The 21,235-nt window shown below is 38.6% G+C and overlaps 1 protein-coding gene and 1 long non-coding RNA gene across 3 annotated transcripts; both read right to left on the reverse strand.

The window, feature by feature from the left end:
* Positions 1-849: 849 nt before the first annotated feature.
* On the reverse strand, positions 850-7,201 carry LOC139151537 (uncharacterized). Of its 2 annotated transcripts, none has more exons than XM_070724427.1 (2): positions 7,079-7,201; positions 850-4,304 (listed from the first exon to the last, which is right to left on the reverse strand). In XM_070724427.1, the coding sequence occupies exon 2, from the start codon at positions 4,277-4,279 to the stop codon at positions 3,494-3,496; it is 786 nt and encodes a 261-aa protein (XP_070580528.1). In that variant the 5' UTR covers positions 4,280-4,304; positions 7,079-7,201; the 3' UTR covers positions 850-3,493. The 2 variants fall into 2 exon arrangements, with proteins under 2 accessions (XP_070580528.1, XP_070580529.1); XM_070724428.1 differs by having other exon boundaries at positions 850-4,300; positions 7,079-7,194.
* A 4,195-nt stretch (positions 7,202-11,396) lies between these two features.
* LOC139151538 (uncharacterized) lies at positions 11,397-21,017 on the reverse strand. The gene is made up of 3 exons (XR_011556448.1): positions 20,729-21,017; positions 18,917-20,316; positions 11,397-14,280 (listed from the first exon to the last, which is right to left on the reverse strand). It is a non-coding gene; the product is annotated as an uncharacterized lncRNA (long non-coding RNA).
* Between the last annotated feature and the right edge of the window lie 218 nt (positions 21,018-21,235).

Genomic DNA, 21,235 nt, shown 5'->3' on the forward strand with positions numbered 1-21,235 from the left:
GTGTATAACTTACACAAGAGGGCACTTGGAGTTCTTTTTGATGCTGATTTTATGACTTTAATTGATCTTCGCTTAGAGTTTGCTGATACTTTATCTATCATTAAGCAACGTATTTTTTACCTTACCTGTATTTCAACATACAAATGTCACATGAATTTAGCGCCACTTTATCTACAGAAGCAATCATTCCACTCAGACATGTTCATGATTATCACTCACGTGCAGCTTCCATATTGAAATTGCTTCTTCCGAAATTCCATACAGCAAACGGACAGAGAACGTGCGTGCTGCAGAACACCGAAATTCATTACCGGACACTATAAGATGTAGCACTAATCTCAATTTTTTAAAAGTAAATTGAAAACTGTTGTTGTGACTAATGTAGAAAAATACCCTTTTTGTATCACTTTTATTCGCATTTGTATTATTTTAGTCCTAACAGTTTTTAAGACTCTAACTTTTATATTTTGCTGTTATTGTTCAGAGGACCCCATGGAAGATTACAACCTTGTTGGGTCATTTTCTTGATTTGTGCTTGTAAATTGGAAATCCTTCATTGTGAATAAGTAAATAAATACAATGCATTTATATAAGATTTTAATGAGCTCAAGAGAGGAAGACCCGGGCAAAGAATCCCGCTCTGTCCAAACTTAACCTTATATGCTGGTGAGGGGCCTGTTTGGCACTTGTGAACTAAAATTGTGCAACAGCCGGCAGTGAGCTGTCGTCCGATCAGAAAAATGTAATTGGCGCAGTGAGACAATAAAATACTAACTTTATCATGTATCAGATAGATGCGAATGAAAATAACACTTACACATGAAGCTACCAAATACAAAAAAGATCGGAAATACAGAGAAGAAGCCGACATATTAGAAACCACCCTCGCCAAAAAACACACGCTAGTTCCGATGATCATAATATGAACAAATCGAGAAAAGGTTCGCTGCAGCGGAACCAACACTCTATGCCATATATAGCGAGACAGTTGAACCGTAAGTGTTTGTCTTGAACGTTGATGGACGAACACAGCAAACATAAAAGAAGGTCTTTTGACACTTAGTTGTATGAAGGTCAACGAAGTGAACGATATGCATTGCAGGCCTAGAAGGACATGCAAATGAGTCTGGTAAAATACGATTTGAAAAATTTCCATGATATTTTGCTGAAATCGAATGCACAAAAGCCATCCTTTGGAGTCATGCATCATGTTATGAAGTACTCGTATGTCTTGTAAATAAGCAGACTGCATATAGCTATACCTACCTTGATGACATATTCCGTCAAAAACAGCTAAAGGTACAAAGATAATTTAAATGTGTTCCCACGCAGATTAGAGAAACAACATGCTAAAACGTTATTAATAAAACATTTGAACACATCAAATACTAAGAATCAAGCTAAACAGGTAGAGCCAGAGTCTTTCGCTTTTTAAATTCGTTCTTGAATATTTTGCTAACTGACACAACCATTTAAGATTATTCCCATTGATTATTATGTGATACTTGCAGTATACAGCTTATAGTCCGATTGTTAAAATTATTTGTATAGCGCCCAATATCCATCGTAAGATGCTAAATGACGCTTACAGTTCACATAAATACTCATTGAACTATAATATGAATTTGAGTGTTGATTATAATGCTGAACTGATGTGATTCGTTTGGTAACGATATGAATGTAAAAATGATCGCTGACCGTATGGTTTAAGTCTGGCCCCACCTCAAACTACATGTGCATCACTGTTAAAAGGGCTAGAAAGAAAAGAAAATCTAGTACATACAACGAGCTTAAAATGTAGGAATTTACATAACAGTGACTACATTACGATTCATCGATGAGGTGTTGCTTTAACGTTTTCCTAAACAGATGTTGTGATGTGAGTGATTTCATGTGAATGGGTAAACTATTCCACAATTTGGCGCCTGAATATTTGATCGCCAATTTACCGGCATCTGTGTACATCTTCAGAATAGCTAAGATTTGTTGAAGTTTAAACCTTATATGTCGGCCATGGTCGACCATATCCAAATAGTCATTAATATGATGTGGAAGATCATTATTGTACAGATCAAAGATGAAATTTCCTATACCAAACTTATAAAGTTTGAAGATATCAAGAAGACCTAGTTCGTTGAATAGTGGTGCAGACGGATCTCTGAATCAAGAGTAGGTTATACACCGTAAACACATATTAAAATAGATTGCAAATATGTCCAGTATGTACTCCCCCATACGTCTAATCAATACATTATGTTTGGTTGAAGAAAAGCTTTATAAAGTAAAAGTAAAATATGTTTTGGTAAAATGTTTCTTAACTTAAATAACGTTCCTGGCTTTTTTCGAATACAAAGTGTTACATAATCAATATGATCTTTTCAAGACGAGTGCTTGTCGAAAATCACACCAACAAAGGAGGCATTTTCCGCCTGCTTTATAATTTTACCCTTGACCTTTAGTACACCATGATTGGAGATAACTTTACGTTTGCCATGAAAAATTATATAATTTGTCTTCTCAATATTAATAGTCAATTTATTTGCGTCGCACCAATGTATAACTTTCATGAAATGATGATTTACAACTGAAAGGTCTATGTTACTTAGCTTGTCAGGAAATTTATGAAATAAATTGGAATCGTCTGCAAATAAACGCAAATCAAAGTAGTTGGATAAGTTCGGGAAATCATTGATGTTAATTAAAAACAATGTTGGACCAAGTGTTGACCCCTTTGAGTACACCACACGTGATTGGCATATTTTCAGATTTCACCTGGTCAGCACACTAACAAACTGGGTACGATTATGCAGATAATCTGAAAACCAACTGAGAGGGTTTCCCCTTACACCGTAATGTTGAAGCTTTGATAATAAAATACTATGGTCTATCGTATCAAAAGCCTTTGCAAAATCTATGAAGATCCCAACAGTAGCATTCCCGTTATCGATCTGATGCAGTAAGTCACTAACCAAATTGATAAGTGACAATTTTGCGCTGTGATTTTCACGAAAACCATATGGATATTAAACAGTAAATTGAACTTGTTGAGAAAGCACATAAGTATAGTACATCACCGTCATTATTTACAGAGGAAGTGGGAGAAACAGTCAGTTACAAAGAAAATGGACAGCAGGAGGTTCCTCAAACAATGATAATACAAGTCGGGGCAACGCAAACTTTTTACATGCTACAGTTGTTCTAGTTATCACCGAATGGCGATATTTTTATGCCAAATTTTCAAACGGTAGTGCACCAGGAGGAGAACCCCTCCCCCCATTGGCAAACAAACGATCAAATCCGGATGTATTGCTTATTATTTATTGTCGACATTTACAACATATGTGGTCAATTTGTGTATTGCATTTATGATAGGGAGCTTTTACATTCATGTTTGACTTTTTTACATTTACGGTTGATTTTCTGACAATTATTGTTGGTATTACATTTATGGAGGTTACACCTTTCGTAACAACCCCGGTATTCATGCCTTCACTTATGGTTTAAGTCTTTTCTCAAACAGTTCACTGTAATAGGGTAGAGCCGCTTGAACTTGTAACTGAGCGTGGTGCGGCAAGTCAGACATGTCAACAGGATTGTCTTTGTTAAGTGTGGGCTTGAAGTGGGTGCTTTCAACGGCACTCTCAAAATACACACGAAGGAGAGTGTTGGTCCAAATCGCAGGCCAATGGCCGATGTTGTTGGGTTTCCAATTCAAGTAGCTATCGCAATACGGAATTTCGACTGCCTCACAATATTTACGGATTATTTTCTCTGGTTGGTTGGCTAGATCACTGGCGTCGATGATGATGCTCTGCTGGTTCAGTGTACTGGTGACGTAGTTGTGAAGTTCGTACACTTGTTTCACGCCCCCAGTAGGTGGGAATGTAAGGAGAGGCGCATTGACGACTTTCCTGGCTTTACAGACACTGGCGATACTCTGCCTTGGATCTCTAATCAGAAAGGTGTGGATGTATCCTTTCGCCAAACGATCGTACTTCCCGTCCAAACAAAGTGCCATGTCCTTGCAGAAAATTACATCTTTTCCAGGATAATCAGCCTCTAATAATTCAATAGCATTTTTGAATGTGTACCCTGGCACCGATGCTATTTTATTTTCAAAGGTTCTCTCATCGCCGTAGTAGTAAGCCATTGTGTACAATTCATGAAAGACCTTGGTCTTCTGTCTACTCGCTAAGGACAACTCGAAGGCAGTGGAGAGAGAACGTTGATGGGCCCAGAGCATAATACGTCTTGGTTGTCTCGGTTGTAGATTTTCCATCACAATCGATTTTTCACGAATCTTTCTGAAAAAAATGATGTAAACATCGTCACCAAACTTGGTAAATCTGGGCCACATAATGTATTTTATGGCAAAGCTGTTAACTTTACAGATATTGATAAGAGTCCTATGGCCATGCCTTTGAATATTTTGATAATCTTGGTAGATGATTTTTTTGCCTAAATTTTGTGAATTGCCTAGCAACATGGCGTAGGCAAGTGTCATGCACTTTCCGAACCTCGGTGGTCTGGGGCAATAAATGCTTGCTCCTCGACTCATTGCGTTAATATATCTCTGCTTGCTATGGTATTCGTGTCAAGCACTGCGCTATAGCTTGGCTTGCTGGCTCAGGCAGCTTCACATGTTAGGGGCTGTGACCGAGTCTGATGCAAGATTTTACCACCGCCATTGCCAAAATTCGTGATTTAGGTGTGCGCTAAATTCGAGAAAACAGCTGAATCCACTATTTGTTACAGAGGCAATCAACATTTATTTAAGAACACAACAAGTTATTGCTCATATCATGACACGTCTTGGGTGTAAATTCGACATAATAACCAATGCCACTGGATGTAAAATTGTCTGTTGAAGACAAATGTAATAACATCCATGATTAAGTATTGTATGTACGTGTATATGTGTATGTGCTATAATGTGTCTAGTTGTCCTTAGCCTCAGACTGGCACGGTTAATATGATACATATAATTCGTTATGTTTAAATGTATCTACTTGAAATACTATATACAAACGTACATTTTAACATACATAAATACTCATACAATAAAAATAAATTATACAGCTCATCTTCGTTTAAAGTCTTTGGTTAATTACTTATTGAAAAGACGATGGCGTCACGCTAGTTTCTCATTGCGTAACTTTACAGTTTCTTCTCCGAGGTTTCATTACCCAAAACGCCGTGTGTAGACAGTGTTTTTGAGTTTGCAGAGCTCTGGAAGTATACCTGCTAGATTCTAGACTGTTCACTGCATGGAATTTGTAGAAACTTATCCGGCTAGATTCTAGACTGTCAGACACCATTCATTTATTTATTATGGTCACATGGTATGCATCATTTTGACAATGGTACATGCAAAGACCAAATGACCTATCGAGAGTTTCAAAAACTGTTAATTGGCTTTATCCTTGAGTGTTCACTTGAATATAAGACGGAGTTCACTATGCCCCTACCTAAGGTAGTCTTTATTATTTATGGGGAGAAAGCCGGTAGAATATATGAAACGTAAAAAATATAAAACTTGGCACTTCAAAGTATCCATTCTACCCTATAACCCCTTAATTCATCAACTGTAAAACGAGATCCCCTGTCCAAATTATTGAACTGTTTAGATTAAAAAAATAACTGAGATTGTAAATGACTGAGATTAGACAACCTTAGGGGTCGACAATTTGATTTCGGGCGGGAGGAGCTGGAGAAAATGGGCGTGGTAAAATTTTTTTCACCCTTCTTGGCAGATTTCCCCCACGTTACCTTGGAACAATGTTTTTGGTCCAGTTGAACGAAGCATTTTTGTTACAAAAATCAAAGACATGCAAACAGAGTCTTTGTGAAATATAGTGTTGTCAAAGTGACAATAGATGTAGCTTTCAAAGTTACACACGCACAACCCTCAGAGATGAATTCAGAGATACATTTAATTATTAAGTCAATGTCGCTGCTTGATGTACAGCACAGGGCTCTAAAAATGCATGAGGGGATAACTCGTCTTTACATTGCTGTAAGCCAAGCTTCAGTTCTTATGCTATTTACCATTTCTTGAGGCCAGAAGTGTTATAGCGACACAAGAAGCTAGTAATTACAATCCCTAATATACTACAGGCCGGAATTTGTGCAGCTTGTTGTTTGTTTATCATTACAATCAGCAGTATCACTGATAGAACCCTATTTATATTGTTCCCAGACTTCATACTGAATAAAGCATATTTCATTCCAATTTTTGAAAATTGTCAGTTCTATTTTGGTAATGTCATATATCCATGCAAATCATTTGTAAAATGTTACCCCTTCTGGCTGTCTATCGTAAAAGTTAAACCCTAAATAACCGTTTTGCAAAACTCTCCCCACCCCCGATTTCAACCGGCCCCTCCCAATTAAAAAACGATGGCTTAAAATAACCGCTCTTGTTCCTTTCAACTGCACTATAACACGGAGTTTGCAGAGTTCCAAAGTAGTCGATTTTATTTTGACTGTTAACTGCAAGATAATAACCTAAGAGCTCAAAACATTTTTGAAGGTCTCTCAATGATGGTCAAAGTCATCCACTGCCTATATTTAAGCAGACCGAGGGATGAACTTCTTCCAAACTCTGTGTTTTGTCATTATGTCACGCACATCCTTTTATTGGGTTACTTTGATCAGTCTGACTTGAAACGCTTCTTTAGTCGTAATGTCACCTACTATGACAGACATCATGTTAGCCTGAAATTACGCGTACTATGGTTTGGCCGTCTCGTGTGAGGGGAGTTCTATCCTATCCACGCAGTGTCAGATTTGTTTGTACAGTAAAGGTTATTATATGAGTAAATGCTCAGCTGTTGGTCTAAAACCGTCGAACATGTCATAAAAAACGATCACTTGGACCCCGCAAAAGCTGGGCAGGTTGGTTGGTTTGGCCTTGTCCTAGATCCAGCCCCTACAAGGCGAAGAATACCATTCACTTAAAACATGGTGCTTGTGTAGTGCGAGTTGTTAAGATATTTAAAGGAGTACATTACCACATCGCATCGATGTAGTAAAATATCGACACTTGGTCAATATTAGACTGAAAAAAACTACTTACCGACTGAAATAAAGAATGACAGAAAGACGAACTCAACGGTATGACGCAGATACTGCAAGGAGATCCAGAACGTAATGGTACCGAGAACTGAACTTAATTCATACTGATGTATCGTGAGACAGACTTTATTGTACTTGACTGGACTGATCATTGTTTGCTGTTCAATGGCCTTATTCAGGTGGTGTGATAAAACACCTTGTGAAAGGGGTCAAATTGCCATGGCCAATTAGGTGTATAAATATCAATGTGCCCTTTGTCCCCAAATAGGCCTCACCCGTCCCACTTCGTTTTAGTAATTCCCCGACAAGAGGTCGTGCCCGAAACGTCTGGATTTTCTTTGCTCCACATCTAGTGTTTCATCCTGTTTTCTTACCCATTTCTATCTTGTTTTCTTCCCGATCTCCAGATTTTTCTCGTAAAAATCCGGTTTGCTGTCTTGCAGTTTAATAATGCAAGGAGTGTTTCAACTTTGCAAAACAACACGATCATTCATTGCAAAGGTTCAGGGACAGCTAACCAGTCTATTTTGGTTTATTGCATGACCTGAGTCGGCGTGGCTTTCAAATATGTAATTCTCGCATACTGGCAACGGAAGTATGGGAGCCGTAAAAATGATAAAATATTTTCTTCTCGTGCTCGCTGCCCTTGAGATAGTATGTGCCTCGTAAGTGAAAGACCTAAACTTTTGCTCAAACTTTCCTCAAGGAATATTTGAACCATTCTCTTTCAAAATCAAGAATAAAAAATCCAGGGTCACCGTGCAAATTTTATAAATGGCGAAAAAAGTTACCAAAGATTTACCGATACTTAAAATTCAAAAGGCCGCCATCCCTTTGTTGAGAATAATTAGATTTTTCGATTTTCGAAAAATTAAAGTGGTTAAAATTATTGTTACACCGAGAGCTTAAAGTGAGCACCCGTCAGAGGTAGACCAGAAAAGAATTGTAAAAGTTTGAGAGTCAAGATATTTGTCCCGGAGACGCATACTCATTAATTGTGCTCGTTTTCTACACTTCTTTGATCTAGAGCAGAAAAACTTGGAAAAATTCACTTTCAGTAGGCTTATTTTCCATGATTTTTGATTAAGGTACATATTTCCCTTGTTTTACGGCCCTTCCGCCTTGCACGTGAAAGAGAGATGTCGGCATACACTTTACACAGGCCTTAAAAGTGCTTTGAATCATTGTTGATAAGTCGTTGATTTTACGCTTGCTTTGCAGGTTTGCCATTGACTGACAGCTTGATAGTACCACAGAGCATGCTCCCCCCCCCCACCCGCGCCAAAGCGTGATTCATATTGTGTCCTGACAGTCACTGAAATGTCATTTTGCGCCTTAATTCGGATATCGAGTGAAAATAGCCGTGCAAATAATCGGCCGTTTCGATGCGTTGAGCCATAAAGCGAAAGAAGAATGACTAACAGTGTGATCAGAGGATTGGTCGCCGCTTCGAACAGGACGTATATTCAATGAGACGCGCCAATTTCTGTCAAACTTTAGACCGAAAATAACATTGATATTAGCAGACGCAGTTTATAAGTTTATTGGGACCAAGGGATTGAGAGAGAGAGAGAGAGAGAGAGAGAGAGAGAGAGAGAGAGAGAGAGAGAGAGAGATGGTAAGGCTGTCCGTTTTAATCCACCATTAAGATTTTCACCTTCTTCGACTGCGGATGACATAACACGCTACATCAAAAGTCACAGTCAGATTGTTGTGAAATGTGAACAGCTTAAAACAGGTTAGTTATGTATATCGTTTCCGGTTACATCAACGCCTGAACTTACTGACAAAGATAGTGACCCAGCGACATGGTCAGATACAATTTTAATTCGTAGATTAAATTACCACGTACAATTGCACTACGTCTTTCATCAAATAATAGTCTTGGTATTAAGTCATCAACAGAACATGTTAAAGCACTTTGCAATAAACCATGGTATTATCCTCATTCAAAAACATTGGCTGACCAAAGCGGAACTTTCATTGCTTTCCAACATTCACGGGGACTTTAAAGGTATACAGTCACCTGTAATCTAAATATGTCCATATATGGTTCCTTGGTATTCAAAATGCCAATGTGAGGGCGCTGTTTTTAAAAAGCGGCCACCCGCTTAAAATCTGTGACTGGTTACTAATAGATTTTTCTTTCCATGGTAACTGTGGCAAAACTGGAACAGGTGACAGTATGCCTTTAATGCCTACGGTGTTTCTGCCATTGATGATAGTTATGGAATTAAGCGTCCCTTTGGTGGGATAGCCATTATGTGGCGTTAGCGCCAGGGTAAAAAATTTTTAATTAAGTACTTACATTACACGAGATTGTTAGGTGCTGAAATTGTTACATCTGTAAAGAAATTATTTATTATTTGTGTACATTTATCCACTTGTCCTAAGAACAACTATGGCAGCTATATTGCTTATCTAGCGGAATAGGTCACGGAAATATCGCTACTTAGTGGAAAAACCATTATAAGAAACTGCTCAATTCTGTTCCGAACTGTCGTGATAAAGCATTTGTGTTATCTTCAGTTAATGTTTTGGGTTTTCATACTGGTGTTATCGTTACCGTAAAGGAGATTATGGAGTGCTTAAGTAATATAGAAAAGGGGAAGGTCCAGGGTAATGGTGGAATTGCAGCTGAACATTTGATTTATGCGAACCCGATTCTTCATGTTATTTTGAGCTCATGTTTCATGGTTATTTAGCAGACATTTTTATGCATGCTATTATCTGTCCAATTGTAAAAGACAAATTAAAAGATCTTAACTCGGTGGATCATTATGATCTTTACGGCCCTGATACAGGTTTTGCGGACCGAGGTCGCACGGCGGAAGGGCTGTAGTGTGTATTGTGTATTGTTTAAAATTGTGGAGTCCCTACAGTGCTATGCAAATGTCTAAATGGAAAGTGGCTTGCAATAATGCTAGGCTTGCAATAATGCAATGCGGTCAATTTTTTATCTTAAACGAACGTGATGTGAGTGTAAGTTACAATATTTGTAGCTAGGGACATCTTGAATTTTTCCTTGTTCCATAAGTTGTTGTGTGCTTCCTATAATAAAATAACATATCGTGAAAAAGATTAGAAGTGAAGAATACTTAAAATAGTGCTGAGCAACTAACTGAGTGCAACCTGCTCATTATCTAATTGATTTTTGCTATAAACCACGATAATAAATATGACGACTGTACAAACACGGTGAAGTTTTGTGTAATAATAGCCCAAGATGTGAATGAATTCATTAGTGAATGTTCCATAAACGAATGAATATTTGACATAGACCCTTTAAAGGTATACAGTCACCTGTCATCTAAATATGCTCATATTCGGTCAAAGGGGGGTTCCTTGGTATTCAAAAAGCCAATGTGAGGGCAATGATTTTTAAAAGCGGCCAGCCGCTTAAAATCTGTGATTGGTTAGATTTTCTCTTTCCATGGTAACTGTTTCAAAATTGGAACAGGTGACAGTATACCTTTAAGGAACTAAAATTATGGCTCTGGCAAACAGTTTTTTATTCTTGTCTTTGTCATCGGGAATGTCTTTCACTACTAGAAGGCCGACACGTTTTGTAGATGTCTGGTGTATGCTACTTCTTAATTTAGTGGATATAGAACCCCGAAGGTACTCCCATAGAAAGGTTTACGGGTATGTGCCGCCCGAATTGGTTACTCGTTCACCAAAAAGAAATTCCTTAACATTGGTTGAGAACCCCGGAGGTATTTCCATAGAAAGGTGTACGAAATCCGTAAACATTGTTCCAGAAAAAGGAAATGCCCCCACTTTTAGAAAAACCGTAACATGCAACAGATTATTACCGTAGAAATTCAAAACATTGGTTATGAAATGCCCCGACGATGGCTCATTTTTTCGAATACACATGGTTAGATGTTTTCAGATTTTGCGGCACATCACCCTAGAAACTTTGCCTACAACCCATCAAAGCAGCAAGAAAGGATCTTACAGCTTGAGTTATTTTGTCAAACAACTCTATGTTTATATCCGATACAAAGAAATGCAATTGAATGTCTTTGTTCCTGGATTCAAACGTTTTATGTTTGTCCACAAAGTAATGAGATTCATCGTTGCAAGCAACTTGCCGCATATTTCTCTACCACTAATAGGAAACAATATTTAAGACTGTTTTTTAATGGAACCGGGATACTTCTATTCGTTATTTACCAGTCACAATCACATTGAAAGGTATTGTACAAATATTTAATCCCGCATGGCCGTACAGGTGTGCTGGAACTCATCAGGAACTTATTTACAACTTGAGGACAAACTGGATTCAGTAGAAATGAAGCACACTCTATATTTATTCTCCTTTGCACGTTTTCTATCTTTATTACCACCTTGAAATAAATTTACAAATTAAACCATAGAATTATCTACAATGGACTGTAATAAAATAAACATTAGTGAAATAACTACTTATAAATAGGCATGAATCTTTAACAAAAACACTCACTTGTATCACCACTTTCATTTAATGAAACGACTTGACTAAACTCCCTGCATGTTTTAACATATGAATCGTCATGTCATCGTAAACAACGCTGGAAATTATTCAAGTAACACGATTGGAACTAATTTTGGATAATTGGATCTTCATATTTTTCGATGTTCTTAAAAGTGTTAGGTGCCCTATAGTTTAATGTTGCAATATTAAAAATTACTCATAAAGAGAAGTGTGTAGCTTGAAAGGAAAGGCTGATGAGCTTACAGTGGAGGATAAAACCGACCGTACTTCACCATCCAATTATCCCAAATTAGTTCCAATCGTGTTTAGTCAAAAAATCTTTGATACATCCACTCTTCAGTGGTGTGCATTTTGTACAAACTTCTAAGTTGTAATTGTCATGATAACAAAAAACAAAATATCATATTGTCATATCAAAATGACCGAATCCGTCACCTCACCTATTTGTCATACAAAAATCAAATTGTCCGATAATAATTATATCCAATTTCGTTTTGACAGAGACAAACTCGTCTTTTATTCCCATACACTAGCTTTGTTATAAGCCTTACTGGGTGATATACCGCATTTCCCGTTGTCTCCATTTTCTATTTTACTTCTCCATCACCAATCTGGACTGACAAACTCTTTTTATTTATTCCACATTAGATGCTTCCTTAGATGGAAAGCCTGTAGAAATGCCCGTAGTACGTTAGGTAAGAGAATGCTAATAGTGCATTTGCACCATAGCCCACTAATTAAAAGGCCACAAATAGTTGAAGAACAGAAATTCCTATAAAAAACGATAAACAGCAAATGAAGTTCTTATTAGACTGTCGACAGTCCCTTGCGCCTTTTCAGTCTCTCATTGGTGTTGTCTCTCGCACAAAGAAGGGGGAGTGGAATCGCTAGCGAAGCGCCGTAAGGTGAGAGCGTCTATGCATTTGGAATGTCCAGCTCGCGCATTTGGCGCTACACTTGCGATTTCCTCCACCGTCGTATGTGCGGGAGACAACACCAATGAGAGACGGAAAAGGCACGAGGGATTGTCGACAGTCTAAGTTCTTATGTATTTTACAAATAAAATAAAATATAATATTACTAAAATGCTATGTAATCGCTCATAGTGTAATACACAGACAACGATAATGATATTCACGAAATTACCCTCCCAAGTTCTTATATAGGTACAATTTGAATTTACATGTATTCACCAATCGCAATGGACGGCTCAGGTACTGAAAGCCATAAGACAAACATCTTCGAGTAAAGTCTTTTGATGAATATAATGAAAGAATTAAGGAATATATTATTGTTGCCTTTATTAACATTTCATAAAATAAAGTTCTCATCCGACCTAATGAGTCAAACAGCAGGGCTATCTTGGGATCTTATTGAGACATGATGACTTTGACCAAAAGAGTGTAAAGAACCAATATGAAAGTTCCACGTTGCATTGCAATATACCCGAATCTAAATGAGAAAAATAATCGCAATCATACCAATCCATAATCCAATGACATTAGGTCGGAATTCGGAAGACAATAGTTGTAAACATAGACACAAAACAGCACAGAACAGACAGCAAATAGACGGCACACAAACAAAGTCACATTCATGAAAGAAAGATATATGGACCTCTGGCATTATGATGTTATGCTCGGGTATCCCTGCACAAAGAACTCATATAACCTGAAGTTCGTTTAGGAGAAGTTTGGCGATCATTAATAGACAGTGACCTCATTGCTGAAGAAAAACGTTCTGGTAAGAGTTTGTTATAGTTGTCATCAGCAATGGCAGAAACAAGGAAAAAAAGAGGAATGAGTCTTTTGTTGACGGAAAAGACGAGTAGATGGAACAGTTTTCGTTTAATTGGCTCATTCTAAGGTACGCAAGGGCACAGTAAGTGTTGGCTTCGACAAGTCGGTCATTATGGTTGAAGTCTTTTCTCAAAAAGTTCGTTGTAATAAGGGAGAGCAGCGCTGATTTGTGACTGAGCTAGGTGAGGCAACCTTGAAATGTCTACTTGATTGTTGGTGGCATGAGTTGGTTTGAAGTGGGTACTTTTGACAGCATTGTCGAAAAACACATGGAATTGAGTATCCTTCCAAACCGCATGCCAATGGTCAGTGTTGTTGGGTTTCCAATTCAAGTAGCTTTCGCAATAAGGAATTCCAACTGTTTCACAAAATTTCCTGATTATTTTTTCTGGTTGGTTGGTTAGATCACCAGCGTCAATGATGATAATATTCTGCTTTAGTGTATTGATGACGTAGTTGTGAAGATCGTATAACTGCTTCACTCCCCCAGTTAGTGCCACCGCCTCATGTTGGGCAATGGTTTCTAATACTTTGCATAGACTGCGGATACTAAGTCTCGGATCTCGAATCAGAAATGTGTGGATATAACCTTTTGGCAGACGATCGTACTTCCCATCCAAACACATCGCAATATCCTTGCACAAAATGACATCTGTTCCAGGATAATCTGCCTCTAGTATACCAATCGCATCTTTAAACGTGTATCCTGGCACCGTGGCTATTTGGTTATCAACATAGAGTCTGTCATCGCCACAGTAATACGCCATCGAATACAGTTCATGGAATACTTTGCTTTCCAATCTGCTTGCCAAGGACAGCTCAAAGGCAGTGGAAAGGGAACGTTGATGGGACCATATCATCACACGCCTTTGCTGTATATTTGCCATCGCCATTAAGTTTCTCTAGGCTGTAGTCCAAAAGAGGCTGTGGGAAAACAATGCAAGTCTTTAGAATTGACCTTACAATGGCAATCAACCCATAAAACAGCGACAGAGAAACCAGTGAACCGTACTCAATTTACTAAATAGTAATAGGATTTACCTGTGATTAATCAGTCGGCCAACATCTCGCGATATACTAATGTCGTGAAAGAAAGTGATATCTTTTATCACGTCATTTGTACATGGTGAGATGTTGATGAAGTCTCTGATAAGGTAGCATGATACTTAATGAGGCACGATGTTTGTGGAATGATATTATTAATGGGTGCTGATCAAGGATTGCAAGTAAAGTGCTAACTAAAGGGGCATGAGATCGTCGGTACCTGATACTCTACTCTGTTGAAAATATCACGTGGCAGGAGAGTCAGCCCCTTGGGAAATCTGTCCTTTTCTCCCTTTTCAATCAGTGTGGGATAGAAAGTGGTAATTAAAGCATTATTAGATATCAACTTAATTAAAAGTCAATAAGACAACTGCAATTCATACTTTATGCTTTTGACAACGATTTGTTGATGTTATTGCTAATTTCCGAGAACACAAGTCAAAGGAAAGTTGCGAGCAAAGTTGATTTTGGCTAAAAGAAGCAAGGCATTCGAGTTTAATTTGACTAGAAAATCAAATTTGTTGACAAAATGCACAAAAGTAAACTCACGTTCGTCTCATAAGCTTCTAAATACTGTGATATGATATGATATGATATGATATGATATGATATGATATGATATGATATGATATGATATGATATGATATGATATGATATGATAGCAGCGGAGCTCGCAAAGCAACGTAGTATACGTTTACTAACGAAGAATGAAGTTGAAATCGAGATGTTAAGTATACATGACATCGTATCGAACAAGCAGCTAGATCCGATCATTGGAAAAAATGTTCAACTAAAAAAAATGATATGCCTTTACGTAAAGCTTGCAACGGTATCGCGATAAAATCACCTTGTAGATTTAAAGCTGAGCTTCGGCGATAGGTAACGGCTTACTATTGGCTGATCTTCCGTGGTATGGTCGCACTCGCCCCGACAAAGGAGGCAGGAACCTCCTTGTTCTAATCATATCCTTTGTTTACTTGCTCATCTTGCAACAAAAGCAGGGATTATCAGTAGCTTGCTCTGTTAGTTACTCTGGTTTTCAATAGAAACATCAACCAATGTTATCAGCTTCCCTCTGCCCTTAGTTTTTTAATTCCAAGTTCTGTATATTGACGACAGCAATTACCAGACTTCAGTTTCCAACACAGCATCCATACCTATAGTGTTGTGTTATTGCGAACACAATAGTCATGAACTTTTTTCTGGACTGATAATCTTAACAAGCTGAACACTGGACACTGAAACCTGTCTTTAAACCTTTCGCTATCACCGTGAACCTCTAAACTGAAGTTGAAAGTACAGTATAAAAATTAGGCACTTATATTGTCATAAATCACAGCCGTTTTCCCTATAAAGGACAGATACCACGAGACCAGTTCCATTATCTGTCTCTTGATTATAATTTAGATTTTAAGGTTTATTTCCAGATACTATGCAATTTAAGTTTTCTGAGATAGTACTTTAAAGTTGCCGTTGTATTGGTTTTCAAGGTATATAAAATCAATTTAATTTTCTTGGTTTTCTCCGTAACCCATCTAACAAAAGAAACTATCAGTGAAATAACGCTATTTAAAATTTACCATGTGGCAATCGACCAATCAGGGCCTCATGAATAAAGACTTCTAGTCGGAAGTCTTTATTCATGAGACCCTTTGTGACAACCCAAATTGAGAATCGCAAAAGTTAGCAGGGCATTGAAGCACGGGGCAAACAAATATAAAAAACAAAAGAGCTCAATTTATGAAATGCTTTATTAACAATGCAAGACACCGGCGTATTATACGTAATAGAAATCCATTACTAGGCCGTGGCTTTTTATACAAAGCCCTAGGTTTTGTTTAAAAACTCCCATGGGCCTTCATATTGAATAAATTATTCAAATGAACTTGGATATTCGAAATCGAGTCGAAACCTTAAGCATGCATCTTTTGTACTATACCATCGAGAATTAGACAACTTGTGACGAAGTCAGTGTCAATTTCGTCTCAGAAATTCTTATCAAAAACGCCAAAAATCGCCATTTAAATGTCCTGAGAGTCCACACGCCAGATCGTATTGTATTTGGTATAGACAGTAATTCTCGCCCTTACCGTACGCTTGCGGACTTCCACAAAGAAACACTACAGCCACAAGCATAGTTCAGTTGCACTCACCTCACTGAAATCAATGGGAACTCCGTCATATTGTCAAACTGAAACACATTGAAAATTTCTGTTTTCAGTCCAATATCTCCAAACCTGAACCGCCCATTTTGTTTTTGCGATTACTGGCCAGTATCTCACAATCAAAGACACATTAAAACAATCCCATACCATTGAGCCTTTCCAAAACATGGTGACTCCCACCACCACCAAAATAAAAAGTAGGGTGACACCCCAACCCTTCTATGAATCCACCATGATTAGGACTGGCTTCTATAGCATGTGGATACATTGTGATTTGTACCATTGCAGATTCGTTATGGATATGTCTGCAATATCTCCCATGTGTAGATAGATTCATACAGACTAGTTTTAAAAATTCTGAAACATACTTTTAAGCGCATCGTTTTTCTCTATTCCCATTTAAACGATTTGGAAAATTATGTCCACAGCAATACAGAATAATTCAGTTGCACCAGTTTTACGAAACAAAATGATCCAGGTTTTTTCCAATGAAAACGACAAAATAAATTTGCATGCTAACTTTTCTCAGACAATGACCCCGTCATTTTGTCCTAACTTGCTTTCCAAAGGTACCTGCAGGCTGTGTGACTTTAATGGTAATTTAATGATTATTTTGAAATTTTTACTGAAGTATCTAAACGCAATTTTACTAAATATTGTTAAACAACATTAAGTGCTTTCCGTTACGGCTTACATGCAGGGCAGAGGAAGTTATAAGAAAAGCAACCTTCATTAGTACGAGTTGTTGCATCTGGCTGATCGGAAACGAAACAGGAGTGACTTGTTGGACGTTTCTTCGGTGACAACGTGTATTACTCGAATAGATTTATCGTTCATAGACGCCTGGTAACAGACTTTGCTCTTCCTGTCACGTTGACTTTGAGTAATAGCAGCAATTCATGTAAAGTAAAATGCGGCAATTTGCCTACTACTTGTCAATTTACCTAGTTGTAAGTTGAAATAGGCGTACATCGACTTTGAAAAAATTACATCGAATGCTCTTGAACTTTCACACCGGGATAGACGTGCGGCAAATCTCTCAATCTTAGGGGCCATCAATAATTAGGTGGCAGTGAGGGACTGAGGTATAGTTATAGCTCTACAAAGTCGTATATCATTCATACACATACGGAACAGTCTTTGCTCTTCCTTCCACATTTAGTTGACTTCGAGACGTGACTCTGACAATGATGGTACAAATTCGTCATTTTAATTAGCTTAGGAGGTTCTCGTCATCCATTAATCGGAGTGGATGTGGCAGCCTATGCACAAAACTCGGTAGACAACAGCAACAGATTCGGAACGCAAGGTGAATATTTAGAATTTTTGACTTCTAAAATATGATGAGGTAAAGTGTGCCTTTGATCGATCACTGCTGGTTTGAAACAACTCGTGACACGGTGGAAACAGAGTTTTGTATAAACCTAACTGAAATTTGGCAATCCAGATCAGGTTTCCCTTACTATCGGGCGCGTTACCTTTGAGTCTGCTCAGTTGTGAGTTGTTTTTTGCCGGATGAGAGGCCCCTGTATCGCTTACTCCACTCACATTGAAGTCACCCCCTCACACGTTTCAGATCAAAACAGAACACATATCACTACGTCCATCCCACTCACACATTTACAAATTACAGACTTTAGCCAAGTATAGAAGGGCAACAACAGTCATTGCAGGTACGCTCTTCTTTCCATGTTGTCGGCGGCAAATAAATAAGGCGAATTCGTCAATACGATCTCAAACAACCCGAACGACACGCAGAGTGGACGGTAATAACCAAACTCTTTGGCTAGAACAGTGTTCTGTTTGCCACCGTCAAACGATTCTTCGTCGAAGTGTTTGCTGCACACCACACTGTACGGCTTTGACCCATCCAAGCCTCCGCGTGCGTCAGTTTCACTGCTTTTGCAAGATTTACCATAAATTGCAGGGGGGGGGGGGTAAAAATTCTCCTCTGAACCGCCTTCGTTCTCGAAGCCACCAAACGAACAGGTTTAACCATACTCACTGGAGAAATGGTACTGAGTGAGAAAGTTCAGCAGTATGTTAATTGTGTGAACGGCGCCTCTGCAATTCACAGTTACTTTCAGGACCAGCTTTAGGAGACGGGAAAAACTTAGATAAACCTTCGTGTGAACTTCGGAAAGGCGAAAAAATTTCGACACTGAGTCGGCTTTGGATGACACACCCATGTACAGCGCGCAACTCTCAATGTGAGATATTTATAGAAATTGATTCCAAGGCATAGAGAGTGATTTTAACAGTTGCGTTTTGGGCGTGACACAGACCATTTAAAGTAAAAAGAGTAACCCACACCAAACCTTAGACACTAGAAAATGACCAAACCGACCCACCTGTAGATTGTATCGGCCAAGAGCAAGTCGTTTAAATGAGCCAAACTGAGTCGATAGACCTTTATTGTAGTTTCAATCAAGGGATGAGAAATTCAATAAAGAGAAACATTACGTTTATGTTACGTTACATTACATTGCCATCATTATTTACACAGGAAGTGGAAGAAACAGTCAGTTACAAAGAAAAATGGGGGTCCTCAAACAATGATAATACAAGTCGGGGCAACGAAATTTTTTTTTACATGCTACAGTTGTTCTAGTTCTCACCGAATGGCGTTATTATTATGCCAAATTTTCAAACGGTAGTGCACCAGGAGGGGAAGCTCCCCCCGCCATTGGCAAACAAACAATCAAATCCGGATGTATTGCTTATTACGTTTATTGTTTACCTTTACAACATATGTGGTTAATTTGCGTATAGCATTTATGATAGGGTGCGGTTACATTAATGCTGACTTTTTTACATTTACGGTTGATTTTATTACAATTATGGTTGGTGTTACATTTATAGAGATTATTACACTTATGGAGGTTACACCATTATTAATATCCCCCGGGTATTCATGCCTCCACTTTTAAATATGGAGTATTATGGTTTAAGTCTTTTCTCAAACAGTTCACTGTAATAGGGTAGAGCCGCTCGAACTTGTAACTGAGCATGGTGCGGCAACTCCGACATGTCAACAGGATTGCCTTTGTCAAGTGTGGGCTTGAAGTGGGTGCTTTCAACGGCACTCTCAAAATACACACGAAGGAGAGTGTTGGTCCAAACCGCATGCCAATGGCCGATGTTGTTGGGTTTCCAATTCAAGTAGCTATCGCAATACGGAATTTCGACTGCCTCACAATATTTACGGATTATTTTCTCTGGTTGGTTGGCTAGATCACTGGCGTCAATGATGATGCTCTGCTGGTTCAGTGTACCGGTGACGTAGTTGTGAAGTTCGTACACTTGTTTCACGCCCCCAGTAGGTGGGAATGTATGGAGAGGCGCATTGACGACTTTCATGGCTTTACATACACTGGCGATACTCTGCCTTGGATCTCTAATCAGAAAGGTGTGGATGTATCCTTTCGCCAAACGATCGTACTTCCCGTCCAAGCACATTGCCATGTCCTTGCAGAAAATTACATCTTTTCCAGGATAATCAGATTCTAATAATTCAATCGCATTTTTGAATGTGTACCCTGGCACCGATGCTATTTCATATTCAAAGGTTCTCTCATCGCCGCAAAAGTAAGCCATTGTGTATAATTCATGAAAGACTTTGGTCTTCTGTCTACTCGCTAAGGACAACTCGAAGGCAGTGGAAAGAGTACGTTGATGGGCCCAGAGCATAATACGTCTTGGCTGTCTTGCTTGTAGATTTGCCATTACAATCGATATTTCACGAATCTATCTGAAAAAAAATGATGTAAACCTCGTCACAAAACTTTGTAAATCTGCATATAATGCATTTTATGGCAAAGCTGTTAACTTTACAGATACTTAAAAGAGTTCTATGGCCATGCCTTGGAATGTTTTGATAATTTTGGTAGATTTGTTTTGCCTAAATTTTGTAAATTGCCTAGCAACATGGCGTAGGCAAGTGTCGTGCGTTTTCGGTACTCTGGGGCAATAACGGCTTGGTCCTTGACTCATTGCGTTAATGTATCTCTGCTTACTATGTTATTCGTGCCAACTTTCATCATCATAGGCCGTCTAGACACACGTCAGGACCTGCAGCTTAACTCTTAACTAATCCTGCGAGTTTGTGACATATTCAGTGATAAACACCAACAAGTCTAACTGCGGCGATGGTGCGTACTCACCACAGCAGCATTACTCTACCCAAAACAATAATCCGCTACCGTAGCCCAGGCGTCAGACTCTCTACCAGCTCCTCGACAGCTAGGCCTTAGGACCTTGCAAGCACCCCACCAGTTCAGCCGAGCACAGCTCGGCTTATCGAGTCGGACACTACGCGTAGCCGTTAGCCTGGCTGGCTGACTGGCTGGCTCAGTTAGCTTCACATGCTAGGAAGAGTTGCGTAGCAAATAAGGGGCTGTGTTAGAGTCTGATGCAAGATTTTACCACCGCCATTGCCGAAATTCGTGATTTTAGGTGTCCGCCAATTTCGAGGAAACAGCTGAATCCAATATATAACAACAAAACAACTGATTGCTTATTTCAAACACCTGAAGGCAAATATAAAACACAATGATTATAACGATACTAATCCCTTGTCGCAGAAAAGCAAATAGGAAATTATTTCCAACTATCTATATCTATATACAGCGATACACGAAAAGCGATTTGCTTGTCAATGCACGCAAAGT

This window comes from Ptychodera flava, chromosome 15 (genome assembly GCF_041260155.1).
Source record: "Ptychodera flava strain L36383 chromosome 15, AS_Pfla_20210202, whole genome shotgun sequence".
Classification (NCBI taxonomy): domain Eukaryota; kingdom Metazoa; phylum Hemichordata; class Enteropneusta; family Ptychoderidae; genus Ptychodera; species Ptychodera flava.

Excerpts from the sequence above, each read along its gene's own strand:
- LOC139151537 (XM_070724427.1), bottom strand. The coding sequence starts at position 4,279 with ATGGAAAATCTACAACCGAGACAACCAAGACGTATTATGCTCTGGGCC.